Here is an 18887-nt window from a genome sequence, read left to right on the forward strand (position 1 = left end):
AGAACAATCGAGTCCCCAGATGCTCAGAGAGCCTAGCTGTGGTATCTCCACTCCGTTCTACACTCCGTACTGTTCCTTAGAGTCAGCACACTAAGTTCCCCTAGTGCAGGAACATCTAAGGTTGGAAGCGTAGGGAATGCTTAGGTAGTGCAGCTACACTCAACCCTGAAAGCTTCTTCAATACTGTACATTTTCTTTAAAATGTGAATATCCGTTTAATTTTTCCAAGTCACTTTAAGCAATTACTCCACAACAGCCAAATGTGAAATGTTTTATGAACAGATAGGCCAAAGCTTTACAACCTTTAGTTTGACAGAAGGAAGTTTAAAAACTTTGTAACTGTAAATGATGATCCAGGACTGGGAGTTCTCTGAAAAGATTAGGTGAGGAACTTGTGGCACGCATCTATCCCAGGACTTGTAAATGGAGTAGCTTATTGTGGATGCCTAAGAGTTGACTATCACAGTATCAAGGAACATTGGAAGAACCTGAAAGAGAGTTTCTTAGACTGACTTTTACAGTAACAGGTGGGCCTGCGCCCAGATGCGACACTGGCTGCACTGGGAATGGGGATAATGGGGTTCTGGGAGTAATGGGATGAGGACATAGGCACTAGAAGGGACACAATGGGGATCACACGATAGGACCAATGTAGTCCTGGGAGCACTGGGAATGGCGATAATGTGTGCACTGGGATGAAACTGGTAAGGACAGTGGGAGCACTGAGATGATGACAATGGGGCACTGGGACGGGGCTGAGAACACCCGTAGGTGGCCCTGGAGCACACTGAGACATACTGGGACACAGTGGGCCCTGCTGCAACCCCAATGTTTCATGACCCCCCCCCCCCCCAAAACACTTCGTGCACCCCTACCCCACTCAAAGTCCTGCCCAAATGACCCCCTCTCATAAAGGCCCCCCATTCACCCTGTGTGATGCAAGGCAGTGCTAGATACGGCTTTATTCCTCCTTTTTGGGGGGCGGCACATACAGAGCCTCCCCCAGAAGTGGGGTACCGTGGGGGAGGGGGACTTCATTGGGGGCATTTGTGTGCACCCCCATGCCCCATGGCACAGGGGTAAGTAGCTTCCATGGGGGCTGTCTAGTGCTATGCAGGGGGAGCTGCGACCTGGAAAAAGCAGAGGGGTGTTTCCTGGGGGGCTGGCACTGCAGGATGGGGTGCCTGGGCTGGGGAAATGACCTGGTGCCTTGGCTCCCAGCCTGGCCCCTGCAGGGAAACTATAGGGCAGGGGGGCATTTATTGTGCTCCAAGCACTGTGCTCCTCCCACAGCCCACCCACACTTTGCCCTACAGCCCCACACTCCACTCCATAATTCCCCCCTCCATCCCCTTTCCCCTTTCCTGCCTAACCCCGCTCCACACTCACCCTACCCCACCTCCCCATGCGCTGCTGTACCCACTATGGGGCTTGGGCTCCCATGTGCCCCACAGCAGGGTCCGGTCACTTTACCTGGGGCTTCTCACAGTGTGGGGGATCTCAGGTAGCTCAGCTCCAGCCATGGAGTGATGTGGGGCAGGAGGCAGAGCAGTGCCAGCAGCAGCACCAGTAGCAGGTGTGGGAGGAGCCTGCAGGGGCACTCAGTGGTCTGGCGGGAGATCTGGGGGGTGCAGCACCCCTCCAAACCTCCAGGGCTTTTCTTGACCCGCAGTGTGGGGTGGGACCCCCACTTACCACCATTTACGCCGGCATTTCTGGTCCACACACTGGGACGGCTGTGGGGAACATGGTGATTGAGGGGGCGGTGACACGGCCGTTCCTCCTCTGCCCCCTTCTTGACATTTTCTAGGGGAAAAGATGTGATTCTGATGATTCCTACCTCCCTCCACGGCTCTGTGCTAAGCAGCTGTGCCTCAGGCTCTGGGGCTCGCCTGTGGGAGGAAGAGGCTGGGGGGCTGGAAACTGGGGCAGTGATTGGCATTGGGGGGGGTGGTGGTGATGGACCCTGGGGGATGCGGGGAGGGCTGGAAAGTGGGGGTGGGGTGAAATGGGCAGTATGGGCAAGGGGTAGATGGGAATTCTGGGGGACCCAAAGCACCACGTGCCCTCACTCCATGCCAGTGCAGGTTTGCAGGGGCGACACTTGTGTCCACGGTCTTTGCATTCCCACATTTTATTACGATTCTACCCATTTTTTTCCCTCCCACCTTTCTACTCCTTAAGATTCTGACCACCCCGATTTCTAGCATGCAGCCCCAAAAAGCAGCTGGCGGCCGTCTGCCCTGACCTCCACCTCACAAATATGTATGGTGATTGAGGCTGAGCTAGAAGGAAGGATGAAAACGCAGATTTGGGAGTTTATAGGGGCATTTTCAGCCAGTGAGAGCCCTGTGTCCCCCCAAGTACCCACAGCACCTACGTGGCCAAAGCCTCCAGTGTCTGCCTCAGCAGTCTGTGGAGGCTGCTGATCTCCGTTTGTAGCTCCTTGAGTTTGGGGGAAGAAAAAGACTTTGTTAAGGTTTCTCCCATTTCTCCTCTCCATTTTGCTGGATTTGGGGACTTTGTGGGGGCCATGCCCACACAGCGCCCTCGTAGTGCTGCAAAGCCTCCATCAGGTCCTGCATGCCACACATCATCTGCAGAACTGGGGGGAACAGCAACAAATTTGGGGTGCTGGTGGTGGCTCCCATCCCTTTGGAGCCCTGGGGAGCCTTTTCACTTGAGGAGAGGGATCATGTTGCTCACCTTGGCAAAGGCGGATTGTGGCAGGACACCACAGCAATGCAGCAGGGCTGGAGACCATGGCCACATTGGCCTCCACAGATGGGCATAATGGGGGAGGGGCTGCCAGCCTCATGTGTTGTCCCCCCCCAGCTGAGGGAGCTGGTTTGTTAGCATGTGATAAGGCTCGGATGCCTCTTACCTGCAGGATGGCATCCTTCTGTGCCTCTGGTGCCTGCAGATTCTCTTTTCTTCCCTTGGCCTCAGCGAGCAGCGCTGAGTTCTGCTCCAGAGGAAAGTGGGTTGATACCCAGTGAGACTGGACTGAAAGCTGCTGGTGGTGCATTGGGGTGGGGACACAGTGCTGCAGGGCACCCCTGGTTCTTTGTTCCCGTCCTCACCATCTCCTGAAGGCCGGTGACTTCCTCCAGAAGGCCATGCTGCTCCCTTTCCTGGAAGGGAAAAACTGTGCCGTTAAGTTGCTGGGGGCAGCCCCATAATTTGCGGGGTTCAGCCCACTAGTTGGAGGGCATGCAACTGGAGGCTGCACACCACCAGGGCTGGCCCTGCTGAGGCCAATGCAGCCCCACTGCCGAAGGCAGGGCAAAGGCCAGCGACCAGAAGCCAGGAGTCACCACATCACCTTGGCATTGTTTTAAGAGGAAAAAAAGGGAACATGAGCAACAGAGTTGCTGAGCAGCTGTTGGGGGGCACTCACCAGACGCTGATTTTGTTCTATCAGGCCTCTCTTCTCCTCCTGGAGCTGTCTCACCTCATCCTCCAAGTCTTCCAGCTTTTGGCTGGATGCCCAGCCATGCTCCAATGCCTGATGGGCCCTGCAAGAGACAGATGGCCGCTGGTAGTCACCCGGCAGCACTGCTGCAGAGACGCATCTGCAGCTTCCCACATGTCCCTGTCCCCTGCTCCCAGCACCTATGAGTTGTGACAGGTGTTGCAGGCGCAGAGCTGAAATGCCCACATTTAGCTTGAAATGCCCAGTGTCAAGGCACAGAGCCATAATTCCACTGTATGCTCCAGGCACACCCAGTTTCCAGGCATGGAGCTGTAATGTCGCCATTTGAAGCACTGCCCCCACTCGCCTCTGTTTCCCCAAGCGCTCACCCGTCCTGCTGACAGTGGGCGATCCACTCACGCATGACAGCGCGGAAGGTGGGCAGATCCAGGGCTACCCCTGCTGCTGTCAGCTCCAGCATCTGCCTGAGCTCCTGCAGCTGCTGCTCCTCGCCGCTACGCCCCATCACGGCCTGCAGGTACTCCACAATGCGCCAGGCTGGCACCACACCTGCCATCAGAGGCAAAGCTCACCACATGCCCTGCGTCTGTCGGGCAGCGCGCGCATCCATCGGGCTGCCCGTGCATCCACCCATTGGGCTCCAGCCCCCCGCGTGTGTTCCTGCGGCGTCCCCCGGCTTCCGCGTGCCATTCAGAAGGTGGAAACAGGCACCACAGAGTGAGAAGGAGGCCACGGGGTGGAATCAGGTCCCGGCACCGCTACCTGTCTGCTCCACGTCACAGGCAGCGAAGGCGCAGTCCAGCAGGGACTCCTCCAACCAGCCACCCTCGGCCCCGGCTGTGGGAGGGCAACGGGAGAGGTTACGGGGCCCGACGTGGTGCTGCCTGGCACGGCAGGACGCCACGCGCACCTTTGGGGCCATGCTGGGGCCACCTCATTCTCTGGGGGGCCGCCTAACGCCCCTCTGGGCAGCAGGCAGTACGTACTTGCTGCACCGTCTCCGCTCTCCATGCTCTCACGGCACTGAGGGGACCCCAAGGCTTCTCCTCACAGCCCCGAGGGAACAGGCGGGAGCCCCGGCCACCTCCCGCCCTGTTGGGGAAGGGGCGTGCCTACTCGCAGCCCTACCAGGGCTTGGAGCCGGGCACCAGCACTTTGCTGAGCTTGCGAGGCCTCGGGCCTCTGGCCTGCTTGGGCAGAGCTTCTCCGCAGCACTGGGAGGCTTGGTTTCTCCTTTGTTTAATTGGAGCAGCAGTCCCTCTACTGAGGAGGTGGCAAGCATCGACTGATAGAATGGACTGGGGTGGAAGGGACCTTCAATATCATCTAATTCCACCCCCCGCCGCCACAGCCAGGGACACCTTCCACTACACCAGCTTGCTCAAAGTCCCATCCAGCCTGGCCTTGAACACTTTCTGGGAAGGTGCATCCACAGTTTCTCTGGGCAACCTCTTCCTAGGACTCACCACCATGGTAAGAAAAGAATTTCTTCCTCATATGTCATCCTTTAAAATTCAAACCATTGCTCCTTGTTCTGTCATCACCCCTTCAAGCTGCTGAATGGTCCACCCTGACACACAGGAAGAAAGCAAAGTGGCAGGAGGCTGGCACAAATGCGAAAGTAACTCCTGACCAAAATCAACAGGAGGAGGCAGATTGGGACTGCTTCCCAGCCTCAAAGACTCAGTGATTCTGTACAGGAGAAACTCGTTATGGTTTGTGTGTTTAGGCAATGGGAGGGGATCGTGGGGCAAGCTCCTGGCTAGACAGAGGGTCTAAGTCCAGTTGCTGGGGGGTGATCCATATTGTAGGTGTGTCTGTGTAGGTGTATGTTTTCCTGGAAAATACCCTAACATACAAAGAGCCAAACATTCATTCACTGTGATCCCGGTTTTTGCTTGCTTTGTAGTATCACTGAGTGTTTCAGAGATGGTTCTTATAGTAATTCCTACCTGGGTTGGAAATTCCACTAAACAAATAACCTCCTTTAGTGCCTGTAGTGTACTGACACTCCTCGCAATGTTATCTTATGAGAGTCACCACCATCACGGTGAGCCATCTGCACCCAACCACGAACAGGTGACAAAATGGAGCTTCAGTGCAGGGGGACCTTGGGAATCTCCAGCCTTCAGCCAAAAGAAACCCCCTGAAGTTGGCAAGGAGCAGTGGCCAGTGCTGCATGTGGGGCAGAATACCATCAGGGCAGGGCTGGACCTGAGCAGCTGAGGGGGGACCCTGGGGAGAAGGGCCTGTGTGCTATGAGGACACCATAGGAGCCAGTGGGACATGCTGACAGGGATTAAGGCCAGCTCCTTATGGGGCTGCATTAGGGGCAGCAGGGTCCCCCTCGACTCAGTGCTGCTGTGGCTATCTCTGGAGCAGTGTGGCCCAGGACTCAGTTCCAGGTTTTAGAGAAGTGCAGAAAAACTGGAGAGTGTGGAAGGGAGGTCTGCCAAAGTGGGCTTCAGGGCTTGAAGCACATGAGATGGAGAGGTTTAGAGACCTGGCCTCCTTTGGCCCTGTGGCATGGAGGCTCCAAGCAGCAAAGTATGCAGAGACTGCTTGAGAAGTGCTTTCAGACACATAGGTGCTTTTCCTCCTACTAGGAAAGAGCATGAGAAAGAATGAATATCACAAAATGCAGCGGGGGGCATTGAGACTGAGGTAGAGAAAGGTTTATTGAAGGACAGGGCTCACCCAGAGCCCCTGGCTTTGTGTTTCATGGATTACTGAGGGCAGATGGAGAGACATTAGTCAAGGCTGGAATATGGGTGACCCATTCGGTGATAAACTAGAGCAGATTGATATGGCAGTGCACTAATGGTAACCAGGCTAGAGTAAGAGGAAGTGGGAACCCATAGGAAGTTTCTAGGCTCGGATGGGCCTATAGAGAGCTACACCTGATCGAAAGGAATGCACCAATCAGAAGTCTGTAACAATGCCTGCTAGCCACATGCAGCAGGTGTAGCTGGCTCAGAAGCTATATAATGTCTTGCACTGGAAAAAGAAAGGGTCTCCAGTTCTCAACTGTCTTGGAGCCCATGTCATCATTCCCTTCAAACAGTAACCCCAGCGTGATAAGGGGAAGAGCAATGCTGCACGAGTGTCTGAAGGGAGCCCAGCCGAACGAATCAAGCTTGCAGCCAGACTGCAGCTTCAACCCCGGGACATCTCCTGAAGGACAGGTGAGCGGCTGGGCATTAACAGTGGGAGCAAATCTTTCAGCAGCAGAAGAGGCTATAGTAAAATTATTAACACAACTATTAGTAAAAAGAGGTGTAAAATATGACCCATTTAAGATAAAGCTACTGTTGAAGTTTTTGCAAAAACAAGGGGTCCCCTCGATGGCCTCAGCTGTATTCGATGTAAAGACTTGGGAACAACTGGGGGAGAAAGCGTGGGAGGCAGCATCAAGTGGGGATACAACTGCCGCTGAAGGTATGATCACGTGGTGCCTGGTAATGGAGACTTTAAGGGCATGGCAGGTGGAAAAGAAGGTACAGAACGCTGCCGCCCAGACGATCCTGACAGTAGCTCCATGATCAGAGTCTGATAAGCCACCAGAGCAGGACAATTTAATAGTTTTTGGGGATGATCAAAAGGAGAGCTGCGGAACCACACTGCTAAGCCCTATTCTCTGAACCCCCTCGGCTCCCACATTGCTCCCCTTAACAATACCTCCTTGGGAGCTCGACTTCTGATCCACAGGAACAATGGGAGCAGGTGCACCAGGAAGCATTAAGAGATGGGGACCCAATAGGTACGGTTTGCCAGCTACAAGTGCGTGCCAATGAGTATATGGAATCTAATTAAAGAATTAAGAAAGATTGTGACTACGTAGGGGTTGCATGCACCATTTACTCAGTTGTTGTTAGAGAATGTCATGACTGGTCAATTGTTGGTGCCTTACGACTGTCGCCAGATTGCTGCAATGATTCTAACCCCAACGCAGAAGTTGCTATGGGAACAAAAATGGAGAGAGGACTGAGAAACGGCTGCCTTACAAAATCTGGAGAGACTGTCTGGCGACCCTCTTATGGGAGCCAGGATCCCACAACTCAGGGACTGAGCCGTTTCTGGACCTGAGATTGCAGGCTAGGCTCAATGATGCCATCTTGTGGCAGTCTGCGTTTCTGGCTCTCCAGGCATTGTTGAAATTACCTGAAGTAGGAAAACCTGAACCCTCATTTATGAGTATTAGACAACAAGTAAGCGAACTGTACATGCAATTTATTGATAGATTGTGGGATGCTGTAGATAAACAGATCGACAATTGTGAGGCAAAAGAGGCATTGATGTTAAAATTAGCTGTAGAAAACGGGAACACGGATTGTGAAAAGATACTCCAAGCATTACCAATTAATACTACGTTAGTGCAGATGATAGAAGCATGTAACTGAGTTGTATCAGTGGAGTACCACACTGCCGCCTTAGCTGGAGCCTTTGCGGCAGCGCTCCAAATCAGAGGAAAATGTTGTTTTCGCTGCCAAGCTACAGGACATATTGCTGTTGAATGTCCCCAGCGGGGCATGGGGGGAGGCTGCGGTAACCCTGCTCCCCCCTCTGCTTGTCCCTGGTGTGGAAAAGAGTGGCACTGGGCTAGCCAGTGCTGTTCAAAATATAACACAGAAGGTCGACCCCTGCATCCACGACAGGGAAATGGGAGGTGAAGTGTGGGGTGAGGCCACGCAACTACACAAGTGCCCCGGTCCTCAGCTGTGGTTGGGCTGTCCTCACAGGACCTGACTCATGTAATGATGACAGCCAGACCACAATCACAGCAAAGCACTGCTCCAATGGCCCCCTGAAATACATCACCATGAACTCCCTCACTGCCAAAACCTGAGAAAGTGCCAGCTTGGATGTCTCCACAGTAGAGGACTGCACCCTTTGGAATACTCGGGTATGCAAAATAATGCTGAACATTAAGGAACCAATAGATAAAGGATATAGCGCGCTCCTGTTGGGATGGTCAAGTACCACCTTAACAGGACTTTTTGTACTGCCTGGAGTTATTGATGCTGATTATGAAGGGATTATACAAGCCATGGCATAGACTCCCTCACTACTGGTACTCATGCCAAAGCGTACCAGAATTGACAGGTTGATATTATTTAAAGCAACAGTTCCCCAAGCAGAACAGTGAAAGCAACATGACAGGGGCTTTGCATCAACAGGACGCCTGTCAGTCTTCTGGGCCTCGACCATTGCCACCAAAAAACCTATATTGACCCTGACACTACATCACCCAACCGCCAACCATCTGAATGCCCCAGTTATGGTGTTAATGGACACGGGGCGGATGTAACAGTAATAGCCCTAAAGGACTGGCCCAACGGATGGCCGTTGGATTCAACTGCAAAACACCTTATGGGAGTAGGTGGAGTTTCCAATACTTACCAGAGTAAATATATGCTTACCATTAAGACTCACAAAGGTTCAGCATACCATGTTCGGCCATATGCTGCCCCAATACCTGCAGCATTGATAATCAAACCTTAGCACCATTGTTTGAACTTTTGAAGGGGGACATAGACATTAATGTACCCCAAAAGATGACTAATGTGGCCAGAATGTCTTTAAGCAAAGTTGAGGAAAAAATTTAAGCCCGACAATGACAACAACACGCAGAAGACTTACACATTCAACTCTATATATGCAACCAGGACCCGCAACCCTTAGCGATCATCGCACAATGGGATTCTGCCGCAGCAAATCCTCTATTGTTACTAGAACGGGTGTTCTTACCACATCAACCTACTAAGACATTCACGACCTGCACTGAAATGTTTGCAGCCTTAATTAAGAAGGGCAGAGAACTTATTGTAGAGATAGCCGGGGAGGAACCAAAAAGCACTGTTATTCCGATAGTTAAGGACTACCTTGGCTGGTGCTTGTAGCATTGAGCTACAAGCAGCCCTTTTGGGCTTTGATGGTCAACTAGATATACACCTCCCATCTCATAAAATGTTCACCTTTTATAATAATGTGCAACTCGGGGTTAAACCCTTATATAGATGGCACCCTGTCCAAGGATAAACTGTATTCATTGATGGGTCAGGGCAAACAGGAAAAGCTGTAGTTACATGGGAACAAGGAGGCCAATGGCACCATATAATAGTGGAGCATTCAAGGCTCCCCCCAAATAGTGGAATTACATGCAATAATAACGGCATTTAAACAATGGCATCAGGTGCAAGTGAATATTGTGTCAGATTCACAATATGTGGTGGCAGTGGTACAACGAATTGAACGATCTTGCTGAGGCAATCATCTTCAGGGCAGATGCGTTCCGCAGTGCAGCGGGGATTGGACGGGCAGGGCTGTCTTTTCCGGCATCGAGCCCACGTGAGGGAGCTGCCAGGACCCGGCAGCCCTCGCAAGGGAGGCTGATGAGGCCTCCCTTGTAGAGCGTAGGGATATGGTTTAGTGGGGACTGTTAGTGTTAGGTCAGAGGTTGGACTTGATGATCTTGAGGTCTCTTCCAACCTAGAAATTCTGTGATTCTGTGATTCTGTGTGAGGTGTAGCTAGAGCCAGCAGCACCCCTTCCCTGGCCGTTCAAAAGCTGCCCCTAGGGAGTGTGAGTGACCAGGAGCGCGGCAACCAGGATGGGTAAACAGGGCGTGGTGCGTCAGTAGGGAGTGGTGCGGCCGTTCACATAGGCAGGGCAAGCAGGCAGGGCGGAGCGTTCCCCCCGTCTATATGAGCAACTCCTCTAACGGAGGTCTACCGCTAGCTCAGCTGCAATGGTCTCCACCAGGCACAGTGCCCTCTCTAGGAAGTCTGTACATACCCAGACTGACTACCTGCTCAAAACTGTAGCAGTTCAGGTCTCCGGATGCAGGGAGTGCCTGAGCCTGTTGCTACCACCTGCGGGGGGGGGGGGGGGGGGGGAGGGGGAACACAGAGAGACTGTGTGCGTGAGGTGCGAGCAGGTGGATGACCTGGTCTGCCTGGTGGCAGAGCTCAAGGAGGAGGAGGAGGAGGAGGAGAGGTTGAGGGATATCAGGGAGTGTGAGCAGGAGATAGACTTGGGGAGCAACTCCCCGCAGGGCCTGAAGGACAGGTACTGGGGTGAGACACCACAAATGGGAGTGAAGCCCTTGCTCTGTTGCTGTCGGGCAGAGGGAGGGGACCTAGGAGTTGAGGAGGAATGGAAACAGGTCCCTGCTCGACATTGCAGGTGATGCCCCCCCCCCCCCCCCCCCCACCGGCCCCACCTTCCCAGGTGCCCTTACAGAACAGATTTGAGGCCCTGGAGCTTGAGATTGGTCTATTCTCCCACATGCCTGGTGACAGGATGAGTACAGACTAAAGTTGTGCCAGGGGTGTTTTAGGTTGGATATTAGGAAGAACTTCTTTACTGAGAGGGTTGTTAGGCATTGGAATGGGCTGCTCAGGGAAGTGGTGGAGTCACTATCCCTGGAGGTCTTTAAAAGACATTTAGATGTTGAACTTAGTGATATGGCTTAGTGGAGGACTTGTTAGTGTTAGGTCAGAGGTTGGACTCAATGATCTTGAGGTCTCTTCCAACCTAGACAATTCTGAGATTCTGTGGTCTCAAATCAGGCACATTCAAAATGAGGCACTATTCGAAAAATTCAAGGAATTGCTATTCCTTGTCAAGCAACATACCCATCCATACTGCATAATTCATATTAGGAGTTATACCACCTTACTGTTTTTTTTTTTTTTTTTTTTTTTTTTTTTTTTACAGAAGGGAATGCCCAAGCCGATCTGCTAGCTAATGTGGCATTGCAAGTCCTGGTACCAAATACACTATCTCAGGCTCGTTTGTCACACCAATTCTTTCACCAGGCAGCAAAAGTATTATCCAACCAATTTGCCATCCCTATAGCAGAGGCAAAACTTATAGTTCAAACCTACCCAGATTGTCAACAGCCATCAGGCCCACTGACTACCGTCAGTTCCAGGGGCCTCTCCTCCCTGCAGATTTGGCAAACCAATGTTACTCACATTCCCAAATTTGGAAGGTTAAAATATGTTCATGTATCCATAGACATCTTTTCACATGCAATCTGGGCCACGGCAATGGCAGGCGAGACTAGCCCCCACATCCAAGCATGTTTTTGTGCAGCCTTTGCCGCCCTTGGTATCCCAAAAGAAATAAAAACAGATAATGGCCCTGCATATGTCAGCCACTCTACAATGGTGTTTGTTCACACTTGGGGTATCATGCACAAGACAGGCATCCCACACTCACTCCCAGGACAAGCCATAGTAGAACAAGTCCACTGCACAATAAAGAACCTGCTAGCAAAACAGAAACAGGGGGAGACTCAAGAGACACCACAGAATAGGTTAGCTAAAGTAATCTATGTTGTTGAGGGATTTTTGAAACAGCAAAAATCCCATGGCCTGCTGTAGCTGAGCAAACCAAGCTACCAGAGTAACTGTGAGAAGCTCCCATGGCAATGACTCCCACATCGCCCAATTAAGGAACTCAGAAAAATATTGTTACCAGCAGCTGGCCTCAAGGACAAGGTCTATGTGACTGCTAATCACAAGGGGGGTTCTTTTCTTCCAGGTGGGGTTGTTTTCTTATAGTTGTTTGTCTGAGTGCTTTTGACCAATGATCTTGTGTGAAACACTGTCCGCCCCTGTTAAGTTCACTATAAAAGTTAGGCTATTCGGGCAATAAAGGGGAGCATGATCTGACTCTGCTGGTGTCTGTCGTGCTTTCGGCCGTGCTTCCTGCAACACTATGTTATGAATCATTTAACACTACCTTTTCAACATGAAGAGATAGTACCCATTATTAATCATTTTAAGACAATGGAATCAGGACTAACGTCAGTTAAAACAGGACAAGCGATGGTGATGATGCGAAACTTGGATACCGGGGGGTGGGAAGGACTGTACCAGTTGATAACATGGTGGTGAGGGTATGCTTGTATCTCCACAGGACAAGGACCACGATGGGTACCAGCCCGTGGCGTGTGGCCTTGGTTAGGATCACCACCCTCCTCCACTTCTGCAATTTTGGTGCTGCATGGGTCTCAATCCAGACCAGATGAAACATTTGGGTCACCCTCGCCAACATGATGGGACAGGACCACATGTGCCTCTTGATGGCCAGTGCGGACAACCTGTTCATGACCTGCTTGGTTGGGATTCCACTATCAGATAACGAGCTTACAGTTTTGGTCAACAGTATGGGAATAGGGGCATTCCTTAGGGCAAGGTGGAATGTCTCTGATACAGGAAACGCCTCTACGGAGGCAATGAACAACTGGGATGGTTGGGCTGCCAACTTGCAGATAGCCCCATTATCCTAATCCTCAAGCTCTCCTAGTCAGAATCCTACCTATGGGAAATTCCAATTACTACTGCTAGTGCTTTTCTACTGTGTGGATGTTTTGTTTTGATTGTTCTATCCTATGGGCAGATCTTCAGGGCCATGCTGAGGATTCCCTCGCAGCAGGGACAGCACAAAGCCTTTTCCACATGCGTCCCTCCCTTGACTGTGGTCTCTCTGAATGTCAGCACAGTCATGTTTTCCCACCTGAAGCCCTTCTACAACTCTTTCCCTTCCTTGGACCTGGTGGTGGCAGTTCTGTACTTGGTGCTGCCTCCAGCAGTGAACCCCCTCATCTACAGCATGAAGAACCAGGATCTCAAGGATGCTGTGCAGAAACTGATAACTGGCTATATTTCATAAGCAACAAACTGCCTGCCTTGCAAATCCCTCTTAAGAGTTCTCATGATAAGCAAAGCCTGTCTTATGTTCTTTTGATGTTGTCACATCAGAATGCACGCAAGGAAGAGAGTCCAAAGAGGCTCCTCGCTCTGCCAGGCCAGGCACCTCTGAGCACCCCATGGCCACAGAAGAGCTGTGGGAGGCAGTCATTGGCAGGGCCCCCACCAGCTGTCTCTGCCCCCCCAGCCTGACCAGCACGGCTCTGCAGAGTGCCCGTGGGGCACCAGAGCCCCCTTGCTCTGTAGAGCAGCACCACCAGCTGGGGCTGTGGGCAGCATGGTGAGGTGCTGCAGCAGTGTCTGGCCAGGCCAACACAGATGTGCTCATCTGGGAGAGGCTCCCTGGGAGATGGAATGTCCTGAGAGAAGAGCAAGGCCTTGTCTGTGTCCAGGGGAGACATGGGAACAGAAACCCTTTGCTACTGCTGCTGCCAACAGGCACATTGTATGCACGTGGAGAAAGGAACATGAGTGAGCACAAACACCATCAGCTACCCCTAGGGGTGTCATGAAGTCCAGTGGAACAGACAGCATCTTGAGCTCCCTTCATCCTGAGAGTAACAACCACAGAGATCTGCCTGAATAGTACAGAATAGTTCAGTTGGAAGGCACCTTCAGAGACCATCTAGTCCAAAGTGCAAGACCTGAATACAACTCTGGGATGTGCTTCCTTGAACCCCCGAGGTCTCTGTGCCCATTCCTCATGCTGTGGGGCATCTCAGAGGAGGGCAGTGCAGAGCAATGCACTGGCAGTGCAGAGGGACTCTGAAAATGCTGCAACGAACTGTGTGTATTCAAGGCAGAGACTTGTGTCTCTGAACAGCCCTGTGTGTATGAGCAGTGCACGAGGCCAGCTCAGATGTGGGCACTTCACAGAGCCCTGACATTTCTCTGGGTGCAACTCCAGTAATTACCCCCAGTGTTCCCATGAGATTTCTGTCACCCTCCTTGCACAGGTTCATTGCAAATGCCCCACTCTGCTATGTCACACTACCCTGCCTTTCTGGACTGGTGGTGACAGGCAACTGCTTTCTGAGAAGCGCCAGCTCCCCTATTCTGAATTTAAAACAGCAATCTGTCCTCCTTCTTCCACTCTGGATACTCCTATTTGAAGTGACTGGCTTGGCCACACTTAAAACGTCTTCTCAAAGCCTATGCCTGCTAGGATTTAAGCTGCAACACAGGTAACCTTCCTTGCTTGTTATTCCCCTCCTAAACATTATCCAGTGAATAACATACTCAAAATTGACATTTCCCCCACAGGAACACAAATTAGGCCTTAGAAACAGATTTGACTGTTCTGCTTGTTCTGGAGGGTCCTCAGTTAAAGATTTTGTTTCTTAAAAAAAACAACAACTTATTAAAACTTCTAAACTCTGCTGGTAGGGAGGGGGGAAGAGAGAGTGAAGAGAGAGTTCACATAACATATTTATGCTTGTCCCACTGGAACCTCCCTAAGAGGATCCACAATTAGTGTTAGTACTGTGACTGTCAGGGAAGGCAAAATTCTCAATATGTCTTCTACTTTGTTCTAATTCTTGACAGAGCCTAGAGTGTGCTCCTTCTCCAGGGACAGCATCAATTGCTGTCTCCCCTCCTGGAGCAGCTGCTGCTGCCTCTGGTGCAATATTAGGATTATAGGGAGCATAACTTGATTCCTCCTCTGAAAAAGGAGTCTTATTATTTACCTATAAATTTAAAGCCTGAATTTTCATCAGACCTGCATTTTGGCCAAAATACTGAAGTTCTTTTACTGGCTTTTTAATCCAGACAATTACACAATATCTGACTTTTTTTTTTTCTTTTTTTTTTTTTTTTTAAATCTTTTTCCCTAGTTTTCAGGTTGTTTTGCCAAATCCTTGGCAAACCCTAACAAAGTCTTTTTCTTCCCCCAAACTCAAGGAGCTACAAATGAAGATCAGCAGCCTTCACAGACTGCTGAGGCAGTCTGTTTGTGCCGCCTCCCAAAAAGGAGGAATAAATCTGTGCCTAGCACTGCTTTGCGTCACACAGGGCGAATGGCGGGCCTTTGTGGGCCTTTCTACCTTTTCCTCACCTACTGGTCTCAAGCTCCAGGGCCTCAAATCTGTTCTGTAAGGGCACCTGGGAAGGTGGGGCTGGTGGTGGTGGTGGGGGGCATCACCTGCAATGTCGAGCAGGGACCTGTTTCCATTCCTCCTCAACTCCTAGGTCCCCTCCCTCTGCCCGACAGCAACAGAGCAAGGGCTTCACTCCCATTTGTGGTGTCTCACCCCAGTACCTGTCCTTCAGGCCCTGCGGGGAGTTGCTCCCCAAGTCTATCTCCTGCTCACACTCCCTGATATCCCTCAACCTCTCCTCCTCCTCCTCCTCCTCCTTGAGCTCTGCCACCAGGCAGACCAGGTCATCCACCTGCTCGCACCTCACGCACACAGTCTCTCTGTGTTCCCCCTCCCCCCCCCCCCCCCCCCCCCGCAGGTGGTAGCAACAGGCTCAGGCACTCCCTGCATCCGGAGACCTGAACTGCTACAGTTTTGAGCAGGTAGTCAGTCTGGGTATGTACAGACTTCCTAGAGAGGGCACTGTGCCTGGTGGAGACCATTGCAGCTGAGCTAGCAGTAGACCGCCATTAGAGGAGTTGCTCGTATGGACAGGGGGGAACGCTCCGCCCTGCCTGCTTGCCCTGCCTATGTGAACGGCCGCGCCACTCCCTACTGACGCACCACGCCCTGTTTGCCCATCCTGGTTGCCGCGCTCCTGGTCACTCACACTCCCTAGGGGCAGCTTTTGAATGGCTGGGGAGGGGGCGCTCCTGACTCTGCCTATGCCTCGTCAGCCTCCCTTGCGAGGGCGGTTCCCTCATGTGGGCTTGATGCCAGAGAAAATAGCCCTGCCTGTCCGATCCCCTGCTCCGCTACAGAACTCGTCTGCCCGGGAGCCGATCGCCTCAGCAAGTGGCTGCCTCTTGAGATGACCTGGCCCATTTCCTGACCCATGGGGTGCCTTAGGCTATAAAGAGAATCAAAACCAAGCCTCTGATTGGGGTAATTTCACTTTCTATGCCACAAGACAGTGCAGATGGAGGTTGCTGAGAGCTTCCAAGCTCTCTACAGCAAGGTTAGTGTTATAAGCTCCCTCTTAATTAATTTTCAGAGAGCATTGCATTAATAATAGAAAGGAATTTATTGAGTAAGCAACAGCAAGCAAAACAGCGCTGGGCGGCCGGGGAGTCTCGGCTCCGCCAACGGCGCGCACCTTACCCCCCCCAGGGTCCCTTTTTATATCTTGGTGATTTCAGGATTACGCAGCACATCTTGGTGTACTCTGCGACTGCGCGCACTGTTGCTAGGTGGTCGTCTCTGTCCCTCTGGTGGTCGTGAAGATGAAGGCCGTAGTCTTCCTCGGCGTTGTGGTTCAACTTCTTTCTTTATTTGGTCATGTTGGCCCAGCGTGAGACAGGAAGGCAGGATGTTGATACACTAGTTTAACAACTTATCAGGAGATGGTTACATGAACTTTGCAGCTGTGTTTTCTGAACAAAAGAGGCTACTGAGATGCAGAAGGAGGGAAGGGGAGAGGATTCTCTTTTTTTGTTACATTAAGCAATGGAATTTTCATAGTGTCTAGCTAAGCATTATACAGCTCCTTACTTCAGCAGGAAACCTTTGCAACTCCCGCTCCTCAAACAAAACTCTTTGTTTTATAATACAAAAGACAATGAACAAACATCTATGGTGTATGTATTACAGTTAGGACCTCAGAAATTGAAACTGTTGATAAAGGTATTGTGTTAGTGCACATCACAGACAAACTTGGCCTGCTTTGTGTGATTTAACCAGTCTGGCATGTGTCTTTTGGCATTTCTGGGTTTAAAAAAAAACCAAAAATGTAGAACTCTCAAACACACATAAGCACACAGACAGGAAAGTGGGATATGAGGTACAACTTGGATCTCAGGGCAGTACTGTCTCAGAGCTCTGGTCATTAAATGACAGCAAAGACACGAAAGGCTGAGATCAAGAAGGAGGGAGGGGGGAATGTTTGGAATGATGGCATTTGTCTTCTCAAGACACCATTATGTGTGATGAGTCCCGCTTTCCTGAATGTGGCTGAACAGCTGTCTGCTGATGGAAAAAAGCAGATGATGTTAAGCAATGTAGTGGCTAAACCACAGCAAAAGCCAAGTGCATGGTCCTACAGCTGGGTCAGGGCAATCCCAGACATTAATTTGATCTGGTCAATGAGTGGATTGAGAGCTGCCCTGCAGAGAAGGATTTGGAGGTATTGCTGGAGAAAAATCTCAACATGAACCAGAAATGTGAGCTTGCAGCCCAGAAAGCCAGTAGGATACTGGTCTGCATCAAAAGAATCATGGTCAGCAGGTCAAGGGAGGTGATTCTGGAGTAGTGTGTTTAGCTCTGGCCCCCAGAGCAAAAGAATTACATGGGCCTGTTTGAGTGGGTCCAGAGTAGGGCCACAAGTATGAAGAGAGGGTGACAGAGCTGGGGTTGTTCAGCTTGGAGAAGAGAAGGCTCCAGGAAGACCTTAGAGTAGCCTTCCAGTACTTAAACGGAGCTACAGAAAAGCTGGGGAAGGAATCTATCAGGGAATGTACTGATAGGACAGGGGGTAAAGGTCTTAAACAGAAAAGAAGTAGATTTTGCTTAGGCATTAGGAAAACATTATTTACCACCCTCTTTACCATCCTTATGAATAAATGCAGATAGTATAAAATGTTCACTGAAATCATTCATTCCATGTCATAGGCTCCATCTGTCCATTCCATGTCCATTCCATGGTGGTTGGTCAGGACAGGAGAGGCGGCATGTTGTGTTGAATTTTGGGGCATGAAAGCCAGCTTGGGTCACTTATGTACTTGCATGGTTTCTTGTGAGGCTCATCTTCTTTTGGTTTGTGTGCTTCCTGCTATACAATTTTCTATAGTGTGCAACTCCAATTGTGGGTTGCAGCAGTTTAAAGGTCTATCTGTTACAATCTCAAACCCTTATTCTTTTGGACTACGGCATTGAGTTTAACATTGCCTTAAACTCTCCCATTTCCCCTTCTCCAGCGTGAACATCCTCACAAGAGACAGACCTATCAGGTATACCCACTCCTGTGTGTCCTTATCTGAGGACAACAGTCAGGTCAGGGTTCAGAATTCTCCAGTATTCCACAGCCACGGAGTCTTCAGGATGTACCTCCCCCAGCACGGGCTTATCCAGAGGTCACAGTGCCTTACACTTAAGCTCACCCTGGGATTTCAACGTGGCCAGTACAACAGCATAGGAACAGAACCAGTGCCTTGGCCATCTGCCACCTCAGGCTCATGGTCATTGCTCTTGTCCAGTTGTTCCCAAGCACAGCAGAATAAGCCGATGAGGAGGGCAGTAAATGGTAAAAGCAAAAAGAGGCCACAAACAAGCACTCAATTCTAATATATAGTAACATATAGTCTTTGTACACTAATATACAGTAATAGCATAGGAGACTGCCAATTAATAGGCAAAGAGATGTAAGAGCTAGAAATTCAGTCTAGCACAGTCCTGTCAAATCTGTCTTATCTTCATCCCTTGAGCCCCAACTAGGAAGCCAAAAATAACATCAGTGGTTTAACACTGCTAGGCAGCTAGGCACTAGAAATCTGCTTTCTCCCTCCCCTGCAGTAGAATAGTGAAGAGAATCACAAAGGTGAAAGTGAGAAAACTCAAGGTTTGAGATAAATACGGCTTAATAGGTAAAGCACGAAC

At 50.9% G+C, this 18887-nt stretch overlaps 1 protein-coding gene across 1 annotated transcript; it reads right to left on the reverse strand.

Annotated features, from left to right (window-relative positions):
* Window positions 1-257: 257 nt before the first annotated feature.
* Window positions 258-4656, reverse strand: LOC140000423 (uncharacterized). Its single transcript, XM_072030306.1, has 10 exons — window positions 4423-4656; window positions 4199-4273; window positions 3805-3985; window positions 3401-3518; window positions 3084-3134; window positions 2885-2965; window positions 2381-2445; window positions 1696-1806; window positions 1474-1589; window positions 258-488 (listed from the first exon to the last, which is right to left on the reverse strand). Exons 1-9 carry the CDS (start codon window positions 4445-4447, stop codon window positions 1484-1486), a joined length of 813 nt encoding a protein of 270 aa, XP_071886407.1. The 5' UTR covers window positions 4448-4656; the 3' UTR covers window positions 258-488; window positions 1474-1483.
* Window positions 4657-18887: the final 14231 nt, after the last annotated feature.

This window comes from Anas platyrhynchos, chromosome 32 (genome assembly GCF_047663525.1).
Source record: "Anas platyrhynchos isolate ZD024472 breed Pekin duck chromosome 32, IASCAAS_PekinDuck_T2T, whole genome shotgun sequence".
NCBI classification, from domain to species: Eukaryota; Metazoa; Chordata; class Aves; order Anseriformes; family Anatidae; genus Anas; species Anas platyrhynchos.

Bases quoted from the DNA above. Each gene is read 5' to 3' on its own strand.
- LOC140000423 (XM_072030306.1), bottom strand. From the start codon at position 4,447: ATGGAGAGCGGAGACGGTGCAGCAA. The intron at 2,966-3,083 runs GTGAGGACGGGA...CCTCTGGAGCAG, and splicing joins TCACCGGCCTTCAGGAGATG to AACTCAGCGCTGCTCGCTGA. The intron at 1,807-2,380 runs GTAGGTGCTGTG...CTTTTCCCCTAG, and splicing joins ACACTGGAGGCTTTGGCCAC to AAAATGTCAAGAAGGGGGCA.